At 50.7% G+C, this 25,789-nt stretch overlaps 2 protein-coding genes across 5 annotated transcripts in view; one reads left to right on the plus strand and one right to left on the minus strand.

The window, feature by feature from the left end:
* Positions 1-16,165, plus strand: part of PPFIA4 (PPFI scaffold protein A4) — a 49,489-nt gene extending 33,324 nt beyond the window's left edge. For 3 of the 4 annotated variants that reach the window (XM_077157449.1, XM_077157452.1, XM_077157450.1), the window contains 6 exons: positions 2,317-2,492; positions 6,223-6,320; positions 7,051-7,226; positions 9,457-9,525; positions 12,942-13,119; positions 13,775-16,165. In XM_077157449.1, coding sequence (XP_077013564.1) covers positions 2,317-2,492; positions 6,223-6,320; positions 7,051-7,226; positions 9,457-9,525; positions 12,942-13,119; positions 13,775-13,824 — 747 coding nt within the window. In that variant the 3' untranslated portion in view covers positions 13,825-16,165. The remainder of the gene's footprint in view (positions 1-2,316; positions 2,493-6,222; positions 6,321-7,050; positions 7,227-9,456; positions 9,526-12,941; positions 13,120-13,774) is intronic. The other variant, XM_077157451.1, reaches the window with a different exon arrangement.
* A 4,542-nt stretch (positions 16,166-20,707) lies between these two features.
* MYOG (myogenin) lies at positions 20,708-23,372 on the minus strand. The gene is made up of 3 exons (XM_077155777.1): positions 22,864-23,372; positions 21,997-22,078; positions 20,708-21,443 (listed from the first exon to the last, which is right to left on the minus strand). Exons 1-3 carry the CDS (start codon positions 23,332-23,334, stop codon positions 21,322-21,324), a joined length of 675 nt encoding a protein of 224 aa, XP_077011892.1. The 5' UTR covers positions 23,335-23,372; the 3' UTR covers positions 20,708-21,321.
* Positions 23,373-25,789: the final 2,417 nt, after the last annotated feature.

The following is a 25,789-nucleotide window of genomic DNA, read 5'->3' on the forward strand; positions in this document are numbered from 1 at the left end:
TTGTGGGAAGGTGGAGAGCAGGGATGGGGTTCTGTGCTCAGGGTGGAGGTTTGATAAGAGAAAGAGGGAAGACTGGGGACGGTTTTTATAAGTGTGTGCGGGGTGTCTATCTAGTGGGTCATGAGCGCATCCTAGGTCGCTTGTGCCCTGCAGTGGAGCAGAGCTGGGCTTGGGGGGGCTTTTGCGCTGGCTCCAATGGGCCTGAAGCCACACAGTCCTGCCTTTGTGCTCGATCCTTGATGGAGGGACAGGGAGGGGTGGGAGCGTCCTGGCCTCCTGCCTGGCTCCTAACCAAGCTGGAAGGGGTGTACGCCTGTCTTTGCTTCTCTCGTTGGTGCATGGGCACATGCCACGGGCATCTGTTCTCTCTTAACCGTACCACAACTTCCCCTGGCCACCCACCCAGTTACTGGGACATCTTCTCCCTCTTCTTGATGGGGCTTGGGGTAAAGGCTGCCAGGTTTCTTGACTTTGCCTGTTTCCCCTGACACGCTGCACTCGTTCCTGCTAGGACAGTGAGGAGGGCAGCTGGGCTCAGGTAAGACCCCTTCTCTTCTACAGAGACAACTCTCAAGGGTTCAGGACAATACTCTCCCAGTGGTCCTCACCTTCGCACAACCCTCTGCGTCCCAGTAAGACCCACTCCACACAGGTTCTCTCTTCCTGCTGAAGTCCCCCTCTGCTCATTTCCCCTTAGTGACTTGTTCTGGTTTACCAGGAGGGCTGTGTCCCCAGCATGCCTGGCTCTACCCCTTGATTTGATTCCCCTCCCAGGGAAGATGAGGATTAGATGCTATGACTCCTCCTTCTCCCTGCGCCTCTCAGGGGCACCTTGGTGAGCTGAGCCGACACTCTTCATTTAGTGAGAAAATGTTTATTGAGCATCTACTAGGTATTAGGCCTTTCCAGGCTCTTCGGTTGCAGAACTAAGCAAAGTCTTCACAGAGCTTATATTCTAGTAGGGAGACAGACAGTAAACAGACAAATACATGGACAGCATTTCAAGTAGTGATAAATGCCATGAAGAAAATAAAGCATGGAGCACACTGCTCATACTTATAGGGAAAACCTCATCAACCGGAGACTGGATACATCAGTGATCATAGATTGACACAATACAAAGCTATTCAGCAGAGGAAATGATTGAACCTGAGAAACATAATTTTAATTGATAAATGGAAGCCCCCACAAGATTCATAGAATCTGATTAAAAACCTAAGAAATAATCAAAATTAATAATAAACCGTTTTTTTTTTTAAAGCAAGGGAATGATAAACAGAGAACTCAGGATAATGGTTATCTCTAGAGGGGCAGCCAGGGAAGGGATGGGAAAAGAGCACAAAGGTAGATGCATCGCGTGGATAATTTGCCAATTCTTAACTTGGATGGTGGGTCCCCCGATGTCAGTGTCATATTTATGCTCAATAACTCACATGCTATATGTGTAGCATGTTTTATCTCTTTATTGGTATTCTCTGTATTTATTGAGGCAGTGTTTTCATACTTTCCTTCATTTCCTTACACATGGTTTCCTTTAGTTCTTTGAAGAGATTTATAATAGCCTCTTTCAAGTTACATATATTTTTATATGTATCAATAATTTCATTTTAAAAGATAAGGGAAAAAATTTCATTCTAAAAAATTTAAGTTGGGTAAGGAAAGAGAGTGATGGAGGTGCTGGTAAAACCAAAGCTTTCTAGAGATAAGGCAGTCAGGGAGGGCCTTGCCGAGCAGAGACCTGAGGCCTCTTGGAATCAGGGAGAGAGAGGGTGTGTGTGGGAAAAGCAGTAGACAAAAGACCTGGAAAATTCTTGGAGCAGATGACCAGGCCTTGGAAAACTGAGTGCTGGGGTGCTTTGGGGGCAGGCCCCATTCTTTATTTTTATGTCTTTAGCCATCACTTCACTCCCTGTGGACTGGAAGGCCAGCTCCTCCCAGAGCCTGATTGGCTTCCTTTTGCCCCTCTGCCTGTCCTCCCAGCTCAGCAGGCATGTCTGAACACCACAAACACATTCCAGACTTGACAGCAAGGATTTCATGTTATCTGCTGTCTGGATAGTTGCTTCTGTTCATTAGTGTAGATAACTGATATATGAGTGGCATGTCATCATTTTGAGGTCTGAAAAAGTTCCATTTAAAATCCTCACCTCCTAATACTACCAGCCCTTTAGTGAAAATAAACTGGAATTTTCTTGAACTGTCCTTCCTCCCTCATGGGTGGAGGATGGATGAATGTTTCTCCCAACCAGAAATGCCAGCTACAACCTGAGGGCCCTGTCTTCTCCCGGACGTAGCCCTCCCATCTTGTCTCCCCAGACCCTGGCCTATGGGGACATGAACCACGAATGGATCGGGAATGAGTGGCTTCCCAGTCTGGGGCTCCCCCAGTACCGCAGTTACTTCATGGAGTGCCTGGTGGACGCCCGCATGCTGGACCACCTCACCAAGAAGGACCTGCGCGTCCACCTGAAGATGGTGGACAGCTTCCATCGGTGAGCGCAGCTAGGACCCAGGGCCACCGCTCCCATGTGGGAGTCCCCCAGCACTGACCCCCAGGGCCAGGGGTCTCTCTCTAGGAATCGAGGTGCTTCTGGGTGGCCACTGCTCTCTCTCCCTGTTGAGAAAATCTCCCTTGCCAAATCCTTGTTTCATCTTGCAATTTGAGGATCTATTTAGTCCCCTCATCTCTAACCCTTAAGACAACAGAAGTCATTCTCTTTAGCTTTACCTTTTTTGAAATTTTCTTCTGAGATCTGAAGTTCATCACTTGTCGTTGGGCTGGCTGAATACTCTGCGTTTACCCTGAGAAGACTCAGTTTAAACTCAGAGCCTAATTTAGGCATCTGATTCCTTCTAAGTTGAAGGGAAAGATCTTTCTGAGTCCTTCCCTGGCAGCATCCCATGTCTGAGCCTCTCAGTTGTTAGCCCCACATCTTTTTGTACAGGATGCCGTCCAATCCTCTCTTTGTCTTCTTTGCTGAGAAGATCTTGTTTAAAGTGTCTGCAGCAGAAGTCCCAAACCGGCAGCCAGGTACAGGATGTGTTTTGTTTGGCTCACACAGTATTCTAAAAGTGATGACTTCAGTTGCCGATAAATACTAGGAGATTTCACACAGAATTCTGGATTTCTGGCTTCTTGGAAAGTTGAAAACTCTATCAACACATTCTAGCAGGGAAGTAACCAGCTGGAGCTGGATAACAGCAGCCCTCTTCAGACGGGTAGGGAGCCCCAGGCCCTCCCAGCCCTCTCCAGCCTGCTTCACTCACTCACATGACCTGTGCAGCCCAGTGGGCTTTGAGTTGGAGGGCACGCTGGGGTGGGGGTCATGGGTCTGAGGGTTGAAACCCTTAGGAGTACCTCTCCCTAAGCATCCTAACGTTCCTAACATCTGGCTTCAGATAGCACAGGCTGCTGTTTGAGCCAAGTCTTTTGCCTTGAGTGACTAATGGGACAAGAGATGGGGCTGACAGTTTGTGGTGTTTCAAGATTCTCTTGAGGGCTCTGTGGATGCCCCCGAGTCTCTGACTCATGCACCGTGGAAAGTTAAATCTGGAAGGGATCTAGTTAGCCTCCCATTTTATGGATGAGGAATAGGCATAGGAAGCAGTAACAGCCCAGGGTCACCCAGGAATGTGGGCGGAGTGCCAGTGGAAGCCAAGGCTCCTGACTGCAAGGACAGTGCCCCCCCCACCCCCCCCACTGCAGAGCTCCCTGTCCTGGAACTCTCAGCCTCCCCGACCCCAGGCTGAGGGCTGAGTTGTGAAGGAAGCGAGGTCTTCTTCTCCCCGCCCCACCCATGTCTGAGCCTCCTTCCCCCCCACCCCCCGCCCCCCAGCATCACCACTGGGGCTGAAAAGGAATCTTTCTGTCTGTGCTTGGAGGCTGCCAGGCCCAGCTGCATGTGTCTCCTTCTCAGTGCTACAGGACTCTAAGGGCTGTTCCCTCTTAGCTGGGAGGTGCTGAGCTGCTGGAGGATCTGTCAGCCAGCCCTACTCAGCATTCTGGAAATCCTCCCCATGCTCCCTCTACCCAGTCCCAGGAGGGAATCCTGGCTTACACCCGCATGTGGGACCCAGATTCAGCAATCAGAATCAGCTCAAACCTTCAGTGCTTCAGAATCTCTAAAGCATTTTCATGTTCTTACCTCAACTATGTACATACCTGCTTTTACTCAACATATTGTAAGCATGCTATGTTTTTGAAAATTATTTTAAAACATAATTTTTATGACTAAAAAAGGGATTTTTAAAAATTCTCACTTTACACATGGAAAATCAGGTCCAATGGAGGTTAATTGACTTCTGCCAGGTAACTTGGTTAGGTGATTAGAGATTGGAGCTAAACCCTTATCTCTTGACACCCAACTCAGAGGTCTTTTCCTTAGAACATTTTATGCCATTAAGCAGGTTTCCCTGAGGAGCTTCTGCTTTGTTAAGAGGGGACAAGCACACACAATTTTCAGAAACGTCATCCTAACATTGGTACCACTTATTGAGTGCCTCTGATGTTCCAGGGGCTAGGCTAAGCCCTTCCATTCATCATTGCATTGAATTGTCACAGCATCCCTGCAAGAGAGGTATGACCCCATCTCACATATGCAGAAACTGAGGCTGAGAGAGGCTGAATGTCAGCTAGTAAGTGGCCAAGCTGGTGTTCAAAACCAGGTTGATCTGACTATAAGGACTTTATATTTTTACTGTGCTGTGTAAGCAGCTTTAATGGTTTTAGGAACTGGACTGGAAATTCAAGGTTGAAATTTGACAGAAGGCATTTCCAGCCATGAGGGGTGTGTGTTTATACCCCTCAAAGTGGACTCAGGCTTAAACTAGTGGCTTCAGCAATCAATGCATGGCTGGAGCCAGAAAAGGGTTCCTATAAGTAGAAGTTCTGAGCTACAAGGGAGAGATTGTTGTAGGCAGGAGGGCCGCCATGGGCAGGGCTGAGGTAAGAGAAGGAGGATGGCAATCTGCAAAATTTAATCTCAGAAAACAGTGACCTCAATAATAGAGTCAAAAACAGTTGGAGTTGGATGGGACTTTCTATTCTATTCCTCTACTTTATATGTGATAAAAGCCCAGGGAGGCTGAAAGACTGAGTAGTGTTTGATTTAAGGAGGAATGCTACCATGCAAACTGTCCCAAGATGGAATGAGCCCCAGGAGGTGGTGAGTTCCCTGTCATGGGAGGTGATCAAGCACAGACTCAGTGACCACTCAGAAGGATGCTACAGAGGTTGCCCCTGCATTTGGCAGGAGCTTTGGCTAATGACCTCCATAGTCGCTTTTAACTCACAGATTCTATGGTTCTCTGCCTGGCTTAGTCATTTATTGAGTCCTTACCGGGTGTCTGGTACTGTTTAAGTACTTTTAATCCTTTATATAGATTATATCATTTAACTCATTAAGCATTTATGGAGTGCTAATACTGTGCCAGACACTGTTCTCTGGGCTTGAGGTATATCAGTGAACAAAACAGTTTCTTGCCTTTCAGGGAACTTAGGTTCTAACTGGGAGAGATAGACAATGAACAATAAATATATTATATACTATGCTAATAGGTTAAAAATCAGATCAGAGTGGGGGGGGTGGGAATGTGGCACTGGGGGTGTTGATGGTGATGTTGCAGTTTTAAATCTGATGGACATGGTGACATTTGACTCAGATTGAGGAGACATTTGAGCAGATACTTAAAGGAGATAAGGGAGTGAGCCATGCAGTAAACAACTAGTGCAAAGACCCCCCTGCTTGCGTCTGTGTGGCTGCAGCAGAGAACGGGAGGGAGGTACTCAGAGGGGAGTTCAAAGAGGTAAGGACAGATCGTGTAGCACTTTGTGGGCTATTGTAAGGACTCCGAGTGAAATGGGGAGACAAAGGTGCATCATATTGTTTTTGCTTTTTCTTTGACTTGTAGGAGGTAGGGATCATTGCCGAGCTAGTGCTGGGCACAGTGCTTGGAGAGAGAGGGACATGTTGGTTTCATCCAAAGACCATTTCCTTCCATCACTCAGGACCACTTCCTGGTGGAGAGGGAGGACATAGGGTAGGCAGAGAGTCGGAAGGATGAATGCAAGCCCTGGAAGGGAGGAGCCTGAGCAGCGCAGGTGCTCTTTGTGCTGGAGACAGTAGGTCCAAATGTGCCATGGCTGGTGCTTGTCGGATAGGTGTGGCTGGAATGTGGCCACACTGAAGCTCCGGCTCATGGATACTCTCTCTGTACCTGCAGCACCAGTCTTCAGTATGGTATCATGTGCCTGAAGAGATTGAATTATGACCGGAAGGAGCTGGAGAAGAGGCGAGAGGAGAGCCAGCATGAGATCAAGGGTAAGCTTGTCAGGCTTGGGCAGGGCCTCCCTGGAAAAGTGTGGGGACAGCCTTGGGGCAGCCGGGGCTGGCCTTGGGCTGAGCAGGAGGAGGCATTCTGTGCCTCAGGGAATACTAGATCTGAGAGGGAAGATATAACCTACAGTCTGTATCAGAGCTCTCAGTCTGATGATGGGGATACAGTCCATGCCCAAAGGATGCTCCATCTGATGGAGTACAAGCAGCTCCTGCCCCACCAGCTGTAATGCCCCTCCTGTTCTGCTCACACACCAGACAATGGCCACCAACAAGACTAATGCAATGAATCCCCTGGGACAGCACTAGAGACTGGTGTGAGAAGGCATTTATGGAACCTGGTGATCTGGGTGGGGTTGGACGGGAAAGAGGAAAGCTTTAAAAGAGCCCAGAAGGACAGAAAGAATAAGGTGACGGGCATTCCAGACTGGAAGCAGGGAGGCAGCCCACTAAGGTCTTGGAAGAAAGCTGTAAGCCTGATGGCCTGACCCTGAGTCTTGCAGGCTGGCAGAGGTGGGGTGAAGTGGGGCTGGTTCTTCTGGGGCTCAGGCGCCTGGGAGGACAGAAGATGTGGAAAGTAGGTAGAGGAATGGGAACCAGACAGCAGGGTGGACTGGGGCTCTGGGGCTCGGGAGCTCTACACATCTCTGTCCCTAGAGGCCCCTTGGTCTAATCAGCTGTCTTCTTCTGCCCCTTTTCTCCCCCAACCTTCCAGATGTGCTGGTCTGGACCAATGACCAGGTGGTTCATTGGGTCCAGTCTATTGGGCTTCGGGACTACGCGGGAAACCTGCAGGAGAGTGGCGTGCACGGTGCCTTGCTAGCCTTGGATGAGAACTTCGACCATAACACACTGGCTCTGGTCCTCCAGATTCCCACGCAGAACACCCAGGTGGGCAACCTTGTAACTGAGCCATTAGTAAGTCATTCTCTCTCTGTGTCTTGTTCTCTTGGTCTTACACACACAGGCTTAAGGAGTGGTGGGTCCCGAGTGGTGGGGGCAGGGCTTACCTGGGGCCTGTCCCAGAGGGGATCACAATATCTTCAAACCCCACCCCCACCCCCACCATGGGTCCCTGTGCATGATAACTGCCATAAGGAACATGCTCCCTTAATACACAGAGCACACCTAGCTCAGGCCTGGAGCATGGCGTGCCCTTCCTTGGTTAACCCCACACTGCTGTGGGTACCCCCAACTCCTCCCAACCCCATCTTCGCAGCCAAGACTCTGTGGCACCTTTTCCTCAGCCTGCTTCTCCAACCTGACTTTTCTTAGAGGAGAACTAGCCTTGAGCCTGAGGGAACCAGAGAGCTCTTATAAGTGGCTCCTACTCTGGGGATCTGGTCCTGGCCCCTAAGCTTAAGAAGCTAAATATACCCAATCACAGAGCCCAGAGCATCTCCACGCCAGGGCTTTGTCTCTCCATCAACAGCTCAAAAGATTAGACATCTCCTAGATTACAGTTCATACTTATTATGGAGCTGTAATCCAAGAATACATCAAAGTTCCCTTTAACCTATTTATATTTTTGCCCTTTCTAACTTCCTGTGGGTAATGGATTCTAGAAATGTACTACCTGTTGTGTAAAGTACTTCCTGATTTTATTTATCCTAAATTTGCCCCTGTCAGGCTTTTCTGTGGGAGGGAAACTGCCTAGTCCTCATATTCTAGGCTCAGTAAGGAGGTTTGTACTTGACAGGTTCTCACACTGTGATTTCATAAACATTGATTGTGTTGCCTCTGTGCCCAAGCCTTTGTCTCACCAGATGGAAACGTCCTTTTAGCCTTTCCTTATATACTTTCCTCTATTCCCTGATCATTTTAGCTGCCCTTGTCCGGACTGTTTGCAGCTGTCAGGTCTTTTTTGAAATTCAGCCACCAAATTGCTATTTTAGGAGCAGACACGTTCTGGCTTGTGGGAGGATAAGGGTGCGTTGTCTTTTGATGCTAGGGTGATGGCCTAACCTTGTGGACTTTCTGCTGTGACCCCCCTCCCCCCAAATGGTTAAAACCCATAGCACAGATCCCCTAGTTCTCTAAGGAGAGTTTGGATTTCCCCCAAAATGCAATTTCTCTCCACTGGCCTAACTTGAACCTCATCTGCTGCTTTCCTGCCCACTCACACAGCTTTGCCAGATGTTTCTGAAGTTTATACCCTGTTGTGTTTTCACCTTTCCCTACCTAGGGGAGCAGTGCTATCTGCATACTTGAAAATTTACGTGCTCCCCTATCCTGACCATTTATAAAAATGGTATGTGTTCCCAGTACTAACAAAGGTTATCCTTCTGAAACTTTGTGGTTAATATTTTCCACCCACAAATGGGCTTGTTTTTCTGACTTTTGTTTCCTATCTCTAAATTCAATCAGTTTTTGTGGCTAGCCATTCATCTGTAAATAGTAGCAGAAACTCAACTTTATTGCTTTCTAACTTGTCTTACCTTTCTGGCCTGGCCTGTTCATTTATGTTAGCTATTGGGGGGAAGTGGTATCTGACCCAGAATGGAATCCTTCATTAAAGATGATTAAAATAACTAATGGCAGTTTTTGGAAACTTTCTTGTTTCTGGCATTTCCCAAAACTCCTAGTGAGTTACCCTCCTGGTAGGTTTTCTCCAGGTACCACTCAGCCCCAGACCAACTAATATCCATGACTGAGCAGTCTTCCTAATTTAAATTTTGTATAATACCTTATTAAATATACTTATTTAGCCTAAATAAGTGGATCCTGGCTACCCATAGTCTGTATGCTTATTTACCCTTCCAGAAGAAGTGATTTTTGCCTTATAGACAAAAATGTGTTTTTTTTCCCCAGTAGTAGGTGAAGCCTGCCTATCCATATGTTCTGTGATCCTACTTTTAAATAAAATTATGTTCTGCTAATTTTCTCTATATGAAAGAACTCTAAAGTCTACAGTTTCACTTATAAGAGGACACTAAGGTTTGACTGAATGGGCAAAAATCAGGAAGGTGTGTGGAGGTCCCAGATTCTTCTCCCTGATGGGCTAAATGCACTGAAACCTCCCATGCCTGCCCTTGGACCCCAAGGAAACAAATGAAAGCTAGCACAGAAGTCATAAACTATGCTCTTGCCACTTCTCCCTCTCTCCCCCTGTGGCCTGCAGGCGCGTCAGGTGATGGAGAGAGAGTTCAACAACCTGTTGGCCTTGGGCACTGACCGGCAGCTGGATGGCGTGAGTACCCGGCCCTGCGTCAGGAGCCTCGGGGATTTGGTCATGGATGAATTGAGGTTCATGAGCTCTGTTCTCCCTGGGCTGGGTGGCCTAAGGAAGGAGAGCTAGAGTGGATAGAGATGATCATATCACGGGATCCAGGGCCTAGCAGGACTTATTTTTGGGTAGCAATAAGCTGTAGAGAAATCTCTACAAAAGAATTTCCTTGTATAAAAGCTGAAATCTCCCATCTGTTATACTTCCAGTATCTCCCAATTCTATGCCCCACCCTCCTCCCTCCTGACCACGTCAGCTAGGAGGTTTCTCCCAAAGGCCATACCTTTAGGATCATACCCTTTATCCATCTCTCAGACCCCTCTTGTCAGTGCTACCAGCAAAGCACATCTCCAGGCTGCTCATTAAGATCACAAACCAGTCTCCAACAAGTGGGGTGTTTGGAGGGAGATGCTGTGCTTAGGAGTTGTTACAGCTTTTCTATCTTATTCCTCACTGCAGTCTGATACACCTAAACACATGGCTCAGGCTTTTATCATCCCAGGCTCCTCTCTCCTTTCACTCTTGCTTCTCTTTTCACATCAGCTTAAAGCTTTCCTCTCTCAGCCCCTGAGGTCACTGAAGAAACAGAGCCCCTTCCCTTGATTTGGTCAGGCCTTACCCTCAAGTTGAGGCTGGACTGTGTCCGGGCAGTCCCTGACATCCTGAGCCAGAATCCTCCCCTAAGAGACATCTGCCTAAACTCACTTCTTGTTTCCTGAGGACATAGCCCCCTCCTCAGCTCCTGCCTCTTTCCTTCCTCCTCTACTTAACCATCAGCTGTCAGGACTGCCTTAACTGTCTTGGCCCCAAGCGAGTTAAAAAAGAGCCCAGATCCTGTTTATTTTTAGCTGCTTCATCTTCAGGCAGATCATTGTGTCTAACCCCCATTTTCTGTGCAGCTCCCCTGTCTCTACTGCTCCCTGCCTCCCCACCCCCATGCCGCCATCACCTCTGTTTAGACTTCTGGGTCTCCCTTTATGACACCATTAGTATTTCCTGCTGTTCGGTTTGAACCTTGGTTGAGTTTAACAGGCCTGAAATCTACCTTTGTAGAATGACTGCCCCTTTTCAGGAGATAGGGCATGCTGAAGAACAGACAGAATTTATGGAGGGGCGTTTTCTTCAGAGAGGTACCTTGAAGTCTGGAATGTGTTATATGGCAACATTTTTCTATTCAAGGAGATAAGCTGCCAGACCCCAGCTGTCCCCACTCCCAGAGATGCGACCTTAATTTTCCCAACCCCCTCTGTGATGTTGGCCCCGTCCACTCGTTCCTCACACCCCTAGGATGTTAGGATGTTAGCTTTCTTGGTTGCTGCCTGGAAAAAATGACCTCCATATATATCAGCATGGTGCCTTCTAATTTAGAAAGCTATTTATTTCTACAATCAATCATTTAAAAATATATATTCTTTGAATGCCTACTCTGTCCCAGGCATGGGCCGGGCATCGTGGCACAGTGGTGACAGCTCACTTTTTACCTGCTGCATCAGAGGTAATGTGTGGCAGGCCAGGACTGGGGTAAATGTGTATCTGATTCCTGTGTTCTTTCTTCTGTATCCTGTGCCTCCTAGAAGCCCATTGAGCTAGCTGGCCTGTCAGGCTTCGGACACTGGGGTGTAGTTACTGAGTAGGCGATGCCATCAGGCAGCATGGTGGGGTTTCTATGTGTGGGCTGGAAAAGGACTGGTTTTTGTAGGGAAAGTAAAGAAGACCAGGTCCTGGGAATAAGGGGGGGGGGGGGGGGGTCGTGACGGAGGGGGAGCACCACGGAGACTGCTTCCAGCCCGGCCATTTTCACCTTCATCGCTAGCAACCTTGAGCTGTCTCTGGCACCGATTCCCTCTGCCAGTCCTGGTTCTCAGTTTTCCCTCTCACATCAAGGCTCTGAAGGGCTGCATCCAATTCTCCCTCTACATGGAGGGCGGGACTCAAGGGAAATGAGGGAGCAGGAAAAAGGGGAAGAAGACGGAAACAAGGCCTTAGAGTTGGTTGAAGGTGGAAATGGAGAGAGTGAGTAAAGGAAAGGGCTCAGAGATGGGTGAAGGGCAGGGTCATGGGAGAACAGAAATGATGAGGGAAGGGATGGGACTTCTGCAAAGGGAGCCAGCTGCCATCCATTCATTTAACAAACATTGAATGCCTATGCTGTGTCCAGGCACTACTCAGGGATTAGCAGTACATTAGTTAGAACAAAAAAAAGATCATGGTCTCTGCCCCATAGATTATAGAATTTAAGAGAGAAGGGGAAGAAGAGAGCCAGAGAGGGAGGATATGAAATGTTCACTTAAGTATATGTAAAAATCTACTAGGTTGCATGCTGTAATAGAGAGGTACCCTTGCACTAAGGAGTGCTAGGAGCATTTGCCTACTCAGGGTATAAGTAACAAACACTAAGGGTTATGGCTGGAGGAGTTGTTGAGGCTCTGACAGGGGGGTTAATGCCCCCTGCTCCTGCTGGCACCTCTGTGTCTGCACCAGTTTTGAGAACATGAGTAGAGGGAAGTTAGACATAGGCTGGATGCCACAAAGCAGGATGGATGTGAGCACTGAAGGTTGGGGTGGGGTGAGGTCTGTGCAGAAGGAACCCTGGTAGGTTGTGGCCCTGGGTACCCTTTGGCAGAGAGAGTTATTTTGGAGAAGTGGCTGGCGTCAGTGAGGGGGCAGATGGCAGGGGGCCGCTGACCATGTCGTGGGAGGAGTCTGTCTCTGATTGGTCATCTGCTGACCCATCTCTGCCACTGGGTGCTGTCACCTGATACCATCAGGGACAGACAGCCTGAGAAATGGGTAGTACATTTTACAGATGAGGAAACTGAAGCTCAGAGAGATCACTTGACTTGCCCAGAGTCACACAGCTAGTAAAATGGCAGGGTCTGGATTGGAACACAGGTCTTCTAACTCCTGACTACTCTTCCAGTGTACAGGTGTTGCAGTCATACTAATGCCCCAGAAGGGCAGGTGGGTGTTCCCCGGGGCTGGCTGGTGACCACTTCCCATGGGGTGAGGTGGAGAAGGTTGAGGAGAGAGGTCAATGGATATCCCAAACCCTGTTTGTGAAGTTCAGGGTAGGTCAGGGAAACGAGTTCAACAGGAAGATGACAAATTAGACCAAAGGGGACCCCCCCACCCACCCAACCTAGAGACAGAGAATTTCAGTGTTGCAAAGGCGCCTAGGAATCATGCAGTTCAGCCCTTTCATTCTACAGATGGAAAAACTGAGGACCAGAAAGGGCAGTTGATCTTGCTCCCTTCTTTCCCAAGAGATGGGACTAGTACTCCTAGAACCAGCCACCGCTGCCCTCCCCCACTCCAGGCAAGAAGTGGGGGGTGACAATTCCAACATGCCCCTTGGGCCTCTGCCTGTCCCCACGGTGCAGGGGGACGACAAGGTGTTCCGCCGCGCACCCTCCTGGAGGAAACGCTTTCGGCCACGGGACCACCACAGCGGCGGTATGCTCAGCGCCGCGGGCGAGACCCTCCCCGCAGGCTTCCGCGTGTCCACCTTGGGGCCCTTGCAGCCTCCACCGGCCCCGCCAAAGAAGATCATGCCTGAAGGTGAGTGACAGGCCGGCTGGCCCAGGCCCGGGTCCCGCCCTGGTGTCCGGGGGCCGAGCTGGAGTGGGGCGGGGCAGGAGCCTGGCCGCGGGCGCTAACGCGAGGCCGGGGCTGTTGGCGGCCCGCACGGGCTGATGCTGCACTCACGGCTGTCGAGGGGCGGCGGGTCGCGTCCGCCGGCCGGGCCGGGCCTCCCGCGGGCGAGCGTGTGCGCGCACTAACCCCCGCTCTGTGTGTTCTCCTGCGCTGCCGACTGCGCCCAGCCGGGACGGCGGGGGCGCAGAGACCGGAGACCTCCACGGTTCGGACCTACTCCTGCTGACACCCCCAGCCGCCCGCCCCGGGTATGACGGGGGTGTGCCCGTGGCTCGGGGTAAGTGGGCCGGGCCCTGGGACGCGGGGCCATCCGTCCGCACACGGCCTCTGCCGCGCTCCACGGTCCCGCCGTCCCGGCCTCCGCGCACGCCTGGCTGGCTGCCCGCCGGGCCCTGCCGCTCCGGCCCGGCTCGTGCGCATTCCCCGCCTGCCCCTTCCTGCTTCATCTGGCCTTGGGCGCTGTGCGCTTGGAAGCCCGCCCGAGTTACCTGGCAAGCCCGTTCTCCCAGGAGCTGACTTTCAACTCACAGCCTTCTGCCTCTCTCTCTCTCTTCCTCAGCTCACTCCCACTATCTCTACGGACACATGCTCTCCGCCTTCCGGGACTAGGCCCGGCTTCCGGGGCCGGCTCCCTCCTTCGGGGCTTCACAGGCTCTGCCGGCCTGACCTTTCCTGCTCGTTCCCCTTCCTCCCACGGCGCCTAGTCTCATCTGTGACTTTCCAGTTGCCCTGGATCTCAGAATATTCTCGTCCGCTTCCTCGACATCCCACTACCACTAGTCCACCCTGTGTCCTTTCTAAGTCTTTCCTGGACGCACCTGGGGGCTCCTCGTATCATGGAGGCATCCAGGTGTCTGTGCTTGGGGCTCTGGGGGAGGAGGAGGGCAGCGGGGTGGGTGGGTGCAACTCCACACACCTTCTCCTGAACCTAGCCTGTTCTGGACTGCGACCTCCACCAAGGACCAGGACCTGTTGCTAAGGGCTGGGGATGGTTCTTCCAAGAAACGGGCACATCAGACTCTGCCCTGCTTGGGCTATTCTGGGGTCCTTGACTATATCAGTTGTTCTGATATCTGGCTTTGGGACTCCCAGCCCTGCTCCCCCAGCCTGTCACCACCACTGCAGCTCTGGCCTCTAGTACCTCCTTGGGGGTTGGGAGGGGCTGCAAAAGGCCACATTCTCCCTCAGGAAGGTGAGGCTGGGAGCAAGGACACTCAGGTGGAGATTCCAGGCCCTGGCTCAAGCTGAATCCCAAATGTGAGTTTGGGAAGAATCAGAGAGAAATGGGCGTCAGAGCTTTGGGCCAAGGATGAGGTTGGGGAAACTCTCAGCACCCTGTCCAGTGTGATGTGTAGGCAAGCCCACCAGAGGGAGAGCCAGTGGTCTCAAGTAGCAATAAGCCCCAAGAGCAGTGGAAATGCCCCCTCCTCCAGTCACAGGGTGGAGCTGCTGCTGGGCTGGGAACAGGGAGAGCTGGTCTGGATCTAGGATCTGGGCGGAACAGATCTAACAACCATGTACTACCAACTCTGCTCCTAGCATCTTTTTCCTTGCTGCCCTGTCTGCCCCACTTCTTAAGGAATCTCAGCCCCATAAGAATAAACTTGATGATGTATTGAACATACAATGACTCTAAAATCTAGCCTAGGGAAAAGAAAGTCTGAGGCTTCCTTCCCCTGACCTCCTGGGAAGAAAATAATGCTTTCACTTCAGTGAGACGTGTCCCAGGTCCAGTAAATCCAATGTTGGTGAAGGTAGTCACTCTCCTGCTTGTCCCCAAAATCACCCAAGGCCCTTTGGGTGTGCAGGGACTGCCTCCTCCAGAAATTCTTAAGACCCCAGCTTCCACCGTCTTTCCCAGCAGCATGGTGGAAACCATGGCTGAGGGATATAAGGCCTGGTTTCATAATAATAATTCCCAATAAATTCCTTTTTCTCACCCACTTCCTCTTCCTGCTAAGGTGCCTGAAGGTGTTTGGGACTCAAGTTCCAGGTGGGTTGATGGAACCCAGGGCTTCATCCAAGTGAGAGGAAAGAGAAAGCTTCCAGAGCATGTTTCTTGAAGTGGGACCAGTTCAGTGCTATCCTGCGGCTGGAGCACCTGGTTTGCAACCTGACTGACTTGGGTTCTGAGCAGAGATTAGGCTGGCAGGTGGGCTAATGGGTCAGAGCACCCTGTCCAGAGGGAGTGATAGAGCCTGGGGCAGTACCAGGGCTAGTTTTTGGGAGAGAAGAGGCTCACCACTGGTGTGGCTGGGTAGGCTGTCCTCTAGGGTTGGACAAGGCAACCACTTGCCCTTGGCTTCTCCCATTGTTCCTGCCCTCTCTGTCAGGCCACTGGGAATGGAGCAGGAGGTGTGATGGAGCAAAAAATGAGTTGAATGTCGAGAAAAATCCCCCATCCTTGGGTAATAAATACTAAGGTTATAGAGAAACCCCAGGTTCCTAAGGTGGGTGGACTTGGGGCCCCCAAAGCCATCTGTCTCCTTCAGGGGGCTCTCAGTAGGCCAGCTCTGGGAGATTTGGCCTCAGTCTTTCCTCTACAGCTTAATTCTATCTTGGTTGGCCCAGTCATAAGGTAACAGATAGAGGGATACAGATCCATTCAAAGCATCTTGGGAATATTGCGGGGAGGAGATGAGCAGGAGGAATCTGTGCATACACTGATGGAAGGCTGTCGTCTTGGTGTAGCCCTTGTCTCATAGTCAATATATTTTTTATTTGGAGAGTCACCAGTGACCCGAGCCTGCCTCACCAGCCTCCTCTCTCTTGTCAGGTCCCTTCTCAGTACTGTACTGGCTCAGTGCATCAGGAAAGGGTGTGTGGGTGTGTGTGGGTATGAGTGTGGGTGTGTACGTGTCAATAAACGACCCAGTTTTACGACAACCTACAAATAGCCTCCAGTGTTTTTTTTAACTTTGGGCTTGCCTGACAATATGCAGCTTCTTCCACAGTCCTGAGAGCTGCTGTAGTCTGGGAAGTAAGTATCAGTTTTAAAACTTGTAAGTGAAAAACCTTCTGTTTACTTGTCTAACCACAGAATTGATAGAGAGGTTAGTGTTTGGGTTGCTTGTGCCAACAGAGTAAAGGAAAAGATAAAAAAGTGAGGAGCTCTGACTGCTGGGCTTAATTTATTTCCTCCTCTTCACCCTTACTTACCTGGTCATGCTTCCTCTACTTGGACCTTTTCATGCTGCTCCCAGAGTTATTGCTCCTGAACCTGCTCTGGTCATGTCACTCCACTCCGCTCAAACTTGCAGCAGCACCTCTGGATTGGAAGTCCGCTCCTTCGTGTGCAGCCTGTGCCTGCTTCCCATCACTCTCAGGTCTGCCTAACTCAGAAGTGGTGTTTGTGGGTCAGCCAGACCCATCACCAGAAGAGAGCAGGGCTGCTTCTTTCTTTGCCTTTGCAGCTGTGAACCTTCAAGACCTACTGTGTGCCTCACTTGGGAGACATTGTCAGTATCTCCTCCCTAGAAGAATTAGATAACAGCAACCCTTTGCTTCCCAGCACTCTGTTTACACCACAAATACTGTGTAGGAATAGTGATTTTGTTGTCTATTTCCCACAATGGGCTTCAAGGAAGCTTCTCTAAGTCATTCTCATTGATCTCTGTATCCCTGCATGTAGGTATCAGTAAGGAAACTGACTGTTTTGCAGATGGTTGTTCTAAGGATTACTATTAATCCTTCCTAAAAATTATTGAGTACTATATATATATAGCTCATATATATGATATGTATATATGTAAGCTAATTTAATCTTCACAACAAACCTGTGGTGTAAGTATTATTACCATTTTACAAGGCAGGAAATTGTAAGGCTAAGGATCACATAGCTGGCTCTCAAACTGAGGTTTTCCTGACTCTGGTGCTGTGTCCTTAACTATGATGTATATGTTAAAACTCCTGGCCCAGACTGTTCAGAACATGTTATTTGCCTCATTTAAGTGAGTGCATGCCCCTGCCCCTCAGCTACGCTTTCCCCAGCCACCCCATCCCCTTTTCCCAACTCTTCTGTCTGTATCAATCCTGTGGTACTTGGCTCCTGTGAACCTTCACGGGGCCATGTTCCTTCCACTCACTTAGATGGTAAACTTCCTGAAGGCAGCATAATGAACCATACATGCTTATATCCTCTCCAAGGCTTAACAGTGCTGCCAACACCAATGGAACAAGGGTGACAGTGCCCAGGGGCACAGGTGACAGGATGGAAACAAGTTGAGGCAACCTGGACATAGCCCAGGGAGGTCAGTCAAATATGAGATAAAGGGTTGGCCAAGTACCTGCAAGTCTCTGAGGGCTTTACTCACATACCTTCCATAATCGCAGATAGAAATGATAAATCCTGTGACCAGCCAGAGTCCAGGAGCACTAAGATTTCCTACTGTTGCCATTCCCTGGGATGGGAAATGAGAGAGGAATGGGCTTAGGTGGAAATGTGAGCTTGATTTTGGAAATAGTGAACTTAAAATGAGACCCCAACATCATGATCTGTCTGCATTTATAAACAGGAAAAAAGGAATCTAACTTTCTTTCCTGAAACCCTTTTCTTTGTCTTCTCTAGGAATATCCCAAGCAAAGTGAGAGGCAGGGTATCTGGATGCTGGGTGGTTGCCTGTGACTGAGGGAGGACAGGCATGAGGCACAGCCATGATTGCTATGGGGTGGCAGTTCCCACCCAGGCCTGGGCTTCTGTAGCCAAGACTTAAGCCTCAACCCGGACAGAGCTTTCCAAACCTTTGTCCCTGAGCCCAGTTTCCCCCTTAGGCTTCTCTTTCCTCTCCTGGAGCCCTGAAGCCAAGAATTGAAAGTCCGAGGGATGTGGCATACTGGGGATGGTGTTTTATCTGTGATGCAGATACCTGAGCTGAGAGAATTCTTCTTTCCTTACCCTCCATCCTCCATTGCCCACCTCAGGTTGATCCAACCAGCCTCTCACCTGTGGCATTTAAAATGGTTTTCCATTCTGCCGAATTCCTCTAAGAAGTTAAATACCTAAGAATGCTAATTGGAGTGCAACAAATCGTACTTGAAACCTGTAATTCATACTAATTAGCTAAACACTCTAAGAAATTACAATTCACATAACAATTACATAACATAACAATTGGTATGTAAATTTCAAGTGATGTTTATCTTTTCATTCTAGTGAATGAAAGTCCATTATTAAGCAACATGTGATTAACCCAGTTTGATTAATAAATCAAGTGTAGGTGCTTCCACTGAAGACCAAATTTAAACTAATTTCCCTAAAGAACTACAATTTATTATTCATTAATTGGAGTCCTATCTGTAAATCTCTTGTGAAGTCTAAGCATCTGTCGATTTAAGAGAGTCCCTGTTCTCTGATGACAGTTGTTTATTCCTTGAAAGTAATGAGCGGGGCTGAGCTCTTACTTGGCAAAGTTTGCCATTCACACTTCTGGAATTCCAGCAGATTGTTTCTCGGGAGGTGGGGGATGGCGGAGTGGGTGGAAGGATGGTTAAGGACTATGAAAAAAGTAAGTAGACAGTGGCTGTACTCGATAATGGCAGGGAACTATTGATTCTGATAGCCATTGCTAAGGACTGTTCATTCTTTTCAGAGTATCAAAATGAAGCTCAGTTTCCAAGTGACATGATAACTTAAGAAGTATAACCTGAATATATATATATATGTTCTGCAGTCGCAGAGGTTATGAGCTGTTTGGTAGAGTTGAGTGCTGTTTTCGAGCTGCCCTCCACTGCCACCCTTCCAAGAGGAGGGCAAGGGAGTGGCAGGATTGTAGCCACCCTAAATTTGGGAAGTGTCAGAGGCAAAGGAAATGAGCCCGAGGGGAGAAGATCCCTTTTGAATGTCTATTTCCATATTTGGTTGGTTAATAAGGGAGTGAATGTAGATTCTAGAGCCAAAGCCTTGGGGCCAGGCTGCTGCCCTCCCCCATCCCCAAGGTCAGCGAGTCAGAGAAAGTTAAGCATCATGGAAGCGACTTAAGAAGAAGAAAGTCCCACAAATGAGGGCTGATGAGGCTAGTTGGTGATTTGGGGCTGGGGGGGTGGAGGGGGTTCAGAGTCCCCAAAACGCCCAGCTCCGACTTGTTGTTTGGGGTAAGTGGGTCCTGGGGGAGACCCTCCCTTCTGCACCCTGACCCGGGTTCTGTGAGGCTGCTCTGAGGCTTGCTTCTTACTCTTTCTTAGGTAGTTTCTGGGGAGACTCTGGGTCCCGGGTATTGACATCACTCTTCAAAATCAAGGTCAGGAGGGCGGAGGAGGGGGAAGCGGCCAGCAGAGCCCAGAACAAGAGCAGAATGGTCACTGGAGGCTGACGGATAAATCTGGGGTATGTCAGTTGTTAAAGCAGTTGTCAGAGGGCCCTAAGGAATCGAATGGGACTATGCTGTGTCGTGCTCTGAATCCCAAGACTTCTGTCATGTTTCTGAAACTCGTCATTTGCAATAAATCTGACAAACTTAGCCAGAAGCTTTTGGAATTAGTAGTGTTTGTAGAAGTTCATGATCCCTTGAAGTTGTAGCACCTAGCTCTGTAGTTAATCCTAATGTATCCAAAATCTTTGATCTCTATCCCCCACATAACTTATTCCTTCAGAAAGCCAGTGTTTGAAAAAGACAAACAGAAAAAAACAGCACCTCCAATGAAGAGACCTCCCCCATCCCAACTTCTTTTCCTTTGACCTTTCGAGCCCCTGCCCCTTCCCCTGGTTGCCTTCATTCTCTGAATGGTTGGCGGGGACCAGAATCTCCTTCATCCTGGCGGGGATGGAGAAGTGTAAAGGGGCCAGCTAGTCAGTCTGCTATGGCGTGTCTAGTATCTGACATCCATACTCCTAATTTAACCATGCCTGGCTACAGGATGTCGTGTAGCACCAGAGGAGAGGCAGGATTAGGGAGGTGAAATCCACAAATTTCAACTCTCCAGCGCTGCCACCTGGCTGTGGGCTGAGCACTGGGCATATGAGCATGCTCAACTGATTGAAACCGAATAGACCTATTGGGCTGTACACTGGCAGGCAGTAGACTGGGAACAATGTCTATGACTTTAAGTGCATCCAACTGCTCAGCAGAGTGTCCCGCGAGGAACTCTGTGAAGTCCAGTCTTCCCCCCAGCCTCTGGACCAGACCCAGCTTCCTTTACAATGGTAGAAAGAGGAGGGGTCCTCAGCCCCCAGTGCCCATCAGCAGGGTGGTGCCTCCAGAGCTTCTAGAGTGTTGGCATCTCTCCAGTGCTTCTGTCACTCCAACCCTTGGAAGCCCTGCCCTTACGGTGTGTCTGGGTCACCAAGTAGGAAGGGGGCAGGCGTGCCCAGTCATCCCCCTCCCTCTGCATCATTGACACTCTTCTAGCAACCAGTCTTTATTCATTTTTTAAAAAAGGAAATCCAAATAAGTTAGCAAAAAAAAAAAAAAAAGGTACAAAACAATGGCAAAACCACACAATGTTTAGTTAACAAAAGAAATCACCCCCCAAAACCACCCTCCCTCCCTTCCCTGCCTGTCCCTGGCCACTTGAGCACAGGAGACCTTGGTCAGATGGCAGCTTTACAAACAACACACGAAACAAAACAAAACAAAACATAAAACCACTGGAAGGTTCCCAATATTCACTGCAAAAGCTTGGACCCTTGGACAGAGGCTGTGCCTCCTCTTCTCCCTCGGTTCAGGGCAGGCCCAGCCCAGCCACTGGCATCAGGAAGAGACAAAAACAGGAGATGTGCACAGCCCGTCCAGGCCAGGACACTATCTTTGTGTCTTAAAATACTTCTTTGGGGGAATGGGAGTTGGAGTCTGCATTATGATAAGAGGGAAGCTCCTGAGTTTGCCCCTTGCCCTAGGGGGCATACGTGAGGGGGCGCTCTGGTCCCCTGCTTTATCTCCCTGGAAACGGATGCCCTCTGCTCTAAGGAGTCAGCTAAGTGAGGGAATTCAGGTCCCCGCTGGCTGGTGAGTTAACCTTGTATAAAGGAGGAGGAGGAGAGCCTGGCATGTGGCAGTCCCAGGCTGGCTTCCTGGCTTCAGAACAGCCTGGCTTAGTAGAGGTCCCTGCTGTAGAAGTGGAGGCAACTGTGACCAGCTTGGGGGGCTCCCAAGCCTGGCCTGGCAGACAATCTCAATTGGGCATGGTTTCATCTGGGAAGGCCACGGAGACATCCTCCACTGTGATGCTGTCGGCGATGGAGGTGAGTGAGTGCAGACTGTGGGTGTCCGCGGGGTCAGCAGCAAGGAGGTGGTCTGCAAGAAGGTGGGGAGGGTGTGACACAGGGGTTCAAGGGGGTCTTGAGCCTAGAGTGGAGGATGGGCCCCTTTGGGCGTGTCACGTTTCTCCAGGACAGATGTGTGAGCAGAACTCGGGAGCTCTCCTTCCCAGGCCATGCCTTTCCCAATTGCTGTGAGTGTGTTTGTCTGCTCCCTGAGCTCCCCTAGTAGGGTTAGGATTTGGAAACAGCAGTTCTGAGGTGGAGCCCAGATGGTGTATCATTGGAGACTGGAGCTGCCCTTTGCTGGGCCCAGCTATGCAGCACTGACTCAGCAATTCCCAGGGACCCCTGAGGCAGGGACAGTCTCCTCTCTGCAGAGAAGGTCAGTCACCAGGCACTAGCTGGGAAACTATAGGAGGCCTAGACCACTCCTTTTTAGCCCATCTTTTGGGGCACTGGGTTCTGCAAGTCCTTGGAGAGGCCAAGGGAAGAGGGCTGGAGCAGGAAATCTGGTAAGAGGGGAGAACTGGGCCTAGGGAGGGGCCGAGGGAGTTGAGCCAAGGCTACCAGGACCCAGGCCGACTTACCCCCAGGGGTGGGGCCAAACTCCAGTGCGCTGCCCCACTCTGGACTGCAGGAGGCGCTGTGGGAGCTGCATTCACTGGACACCTGCAAGATAGGGTAAAGGCCCAAGGTCAGGGCACGGCCATTCTTAGAGGGCTTCCTCTGCCCAATCCCAAATGGGTAGAAGTGCCTGTGGTGGAGCTGGAGGATGGGCTAAGGGCCATGGTCCTCCAGCCCAGGCCACACCTCCACGCCAGAGTCTTCACCACCAGCTCCTTTCACCCTCTCCTACCCAGCTCCTGCTTCCAGACCTTCCGTGGCCTTGATCCTGGGTGGTGATTTCCCCCTCAGAGGTCACTTAGCTTAAAGGGGTCCCTGATGTTCATTCCTCTCAGCATAAAGACAGTGTGTTTGGCCCAACCGAGGCCATTTCTGCACAAGCCTGAGACTGAGTAGGTTTTCTGTCTGCTCAGCCACTCGCAGGGTAGGGCTGGGGTGGGGGACAAAGCAGTCTTCTCTGGTGTACCTTGGCCTTGCCTTCTAGGTCCTGCGTCTAGGCACTCGGATTAGCCCTCACCCCCACGCAGGGTGGCTGTGGACCTGTTTCTGGAGCCCTCCGACAGCCTGTGCCCCACCCCTCACATCGGTACCTTCTCCCCACTGCCTTTAACTTGTCTGACAAGTACATGAGGACACAGAAGGTCAGCTGGACAGACCAGCTCTGACAAAAGAAGGGGTCCTGCAGCGCCTCTCCCCGCCCTGCCCCCGCCCGAAGGCCTGGGCCTGGCACCTGCACCAACCGCCATCCCCACCCCACGCTGTCTGGAGGCTGCCCGGGGCCTCCGTCTGACCCTGTTCCCCCAGGACCGGTGGGCGGGGTGGCCACTTACCCCTGGCTGGGGCCCACCCCCGCCTCGGTAGCGGAGGTCGCGCTCTTCCTGGTTGAGGGAGCTGAGCAGGGCCTGCAGGCGCTCGATGTACTGGATGGCGCTGCGCAGGATTTCCACCTTGGGCAGCCGCTGGTTGGGGTTGAGCAAGGTGCTCCTCTTCAGGGCCTCGAAGGCCTCGTTCACCTTCTTGAGCCTGCGTTTCTCCCTCAGCGTGGCCGCTCGCCGCCGGTCCACCGACACCGACTTCCTCTTACACACCTTGCACGCCCATGGCAGGCACTGGCCTGGGCAGTGCTCCGGGGTCCCTAGCCCCTTGTCTTCTAGGGGCCCTTGGGCCTCGGGGCTCAGGCCGAGCTCAGTCCGCTCGTAGCCTGGTGTCTCGAAGCCCTGGAGGTGGACCGGCAGGTAGTTTTCCCCGTCATAGAAGCGGGGCTCCTGGTAGAAGTATGGGGATGTCTCATATAGCTCCATGGGGTCGGAAAAGACTTGTTCCTGCCACCAGCCCCCAAGCTCCTGCAGCCCCTCACGCCAACTGCTGGGTGCCATTTAAACCCTCCCTGCTGGCATGGAACCAGAGATAAATATAGCCAACGCCACAGAAACCTGAGCCCCCCTCTAAGCTGTTGCTGCACATCAAGACGTTTACAGTGGATTAGATGTGATTCCCCTTCCCTCTCCCCCAACGGCCCCCACCCCACGTGGCCAGCCTGCCCCTGGCCCAGGCCGGCTCCTGTGCACGGGCAGGGAGGCCGTCGGGTGTAATTTGATTAGTTTTCATTTCTCGGCAGCCCCCATGGGGCAGGAGAGGTGGGGGAGGACACACATTCTCCTCTCATCTGCTCCTTTCAATTACTGGAGCCGGGCGGCCTGCCTGCCCTGTCCTTGCTGGTCCCAAAGATGAGGGCGGGGTTTTGGGGTGGGGGCAAGGAAGATGTGGGTTCAGACTGGAGGGGGATTTAGGAAGTCAATTTATCCATTCCCCTGCTTCCTGACAGCACCGTAGGCAGACCGTGTCAGTCAGTGAGGCTCTTAGAAACTTCTTCCTCAAAGAACCAGACTGCTTCAAATTTGGGGTATGTGTGGATATTCACTGTCCAAGAATAAGAAGGATTGAAATTCAGAGGAACAAATGGATTCAGTTTCTGGGTTTCCAAGTAGCCTTGACATCATTTGTTTTCTTAGGTCTCATGTGATTGGGAGTAAACTGACGCAAGCGGATTCTTTGTGTTGTTGTTTGGGTGTTTTGGCAGGGGTCAGGGAAGCTTTCCTTTTAATACAGCTGGTCAGGGTCAGAGCAGGGATTAGAGTTTACAGCTTACACGTTGCCACCTACTTCGCAGTGGTAAGGTCAAGATCTATTCAACTTTAAGTGTCCTCTCTCCCTCACTTGGGACCATTTATCTATCCTGTGTTGCCTGGCCAACTCTATTTCCTGCCCCATCAGGATGCCGGACTTTTCCTGACTCCTTACTGGAGATGGGTGTGAAGAAGAGAGAAAGCAGGGACCTTCAGAGCCAGGTTAATTCTCTGCTCCCCTTGACCACCCGGCTGGGTTGTTCTGCCTCTTCCTTCCTGCCCCTGCCCTCTGTTCACAGGTATCACGCACAGGTTCTCAGATGTCAGGTGGGGGGAGGGGCTGCTGCATCTTTGGACTTCTCAGTCTGTGGTCACTCTCAGTAGAGGCCTCGGAGTCTGAAAGGACAATTCCTCCCGATACAGTGGGCAGGCCTCCGAGACTGGCCATGAGTGAGGCTCAGTCTCAGCACTGAGGGATTACAGGAAAACCCAAGGCAGCTCCCCACCCTCAGAGACCTTACCATCTAGCAGACCATCACGGCCCCCTCGTTCTACCCAAGCCCTGACGCCCGAATCCCTCTTCAGCTTCTGCTGACCTCACAAGGCAGCCTGACCCAGAGGTGTGCAGCTCCAATCCAGCGAGTCCTGGGTTTTGAACTAAAATTTGTCCCCTGGATCTCTTTCCCTTTGGTCCCAGTTCTTCTCTCTAGGACCCCACAGACTAAGTGTGTTGCCTCCTGCCTGTGATGGATAAGACAGACAGTAAGTGGGAGAGGAACGCTGGCAGGGGTGCGGGGAAGACGTCACAGGGAAAGGGAGATCTGAACGGGGCTCAAAACAACTGGCTTTCCTTCCTCCCTCCTGTTATCCGTGATGAGGGCCAGGAAAATGTGGGTGTCCTTTTGGGGTAGGAGACAGAGATGGGATGGGGGACACAGAAGGAAAACAAAGTATATGTGAGGGGGAGTAGTGAGGTCCTAATTTGGTTCTTAGCTTTACCAGCATCATAAAAAGGGTTGGCATGGAGGCAAGGAGTACTAAACCTGCTCTGACCCCAATCAGCTGGGCTGAAGAAGGAAGAATGTCTACTCCCAAAACAACCCCATGCAAAAATAAGAAATTAAAAAAAGACAAAAACACCTTGCCTCAGTTTCCACTCTAATCCTGTGAGCCCTGAGAAAAGGAATGGTGTCAGAGCTACCCTGGAAACTCAGATATTGCATCTTTTTGTCCTTTTGGGATCTGATCTAACTTATCTCTAAACAATGTGTCCACTCTCTATAAAAATGGAAGCAGGAGAAATGGGCTTGTTCTGTGATGATTTCCTGTATTTTACCATCTAGTGGGTGAGCACGGACACCAGTGTGAAAGCTAAGTTACAGTATAAGAAAGAGCTATCTTAATTCAGCAGTAAACATGAGAGTGACGATCAGTTGTAAATAAGTGGGTTCATCGAAAGAGTATTTCGGGAGTTTGTAGACAGACGAATCCACCGAAGGCTGGGGTCTTTCTGGAAGAGCTGAGGAGGAAACTGTCGGACCATGTGTTGGAGGACAGGCAGGATTGGGATGGGAAGAGAGGAGGAGGGTGAAGGGACATTGGGTAGACTGGTTTGGGTGGTGCTCAGGGT

This window comes from Tamandua tetradactyla, chromosome 4 (genome assembly GCF_023851605.1).
Source record: "Tamandua tetradactyla isolate mTamTet1 chromosome 4, mTamTet1.pri, whole genome shotgun sequence".
NCBI lineage: Eukaryota > Metazoa > Chordata > Mammalia > Pilosa > Myrmecophagidae > Tamandua > Tamandua tetradactyla.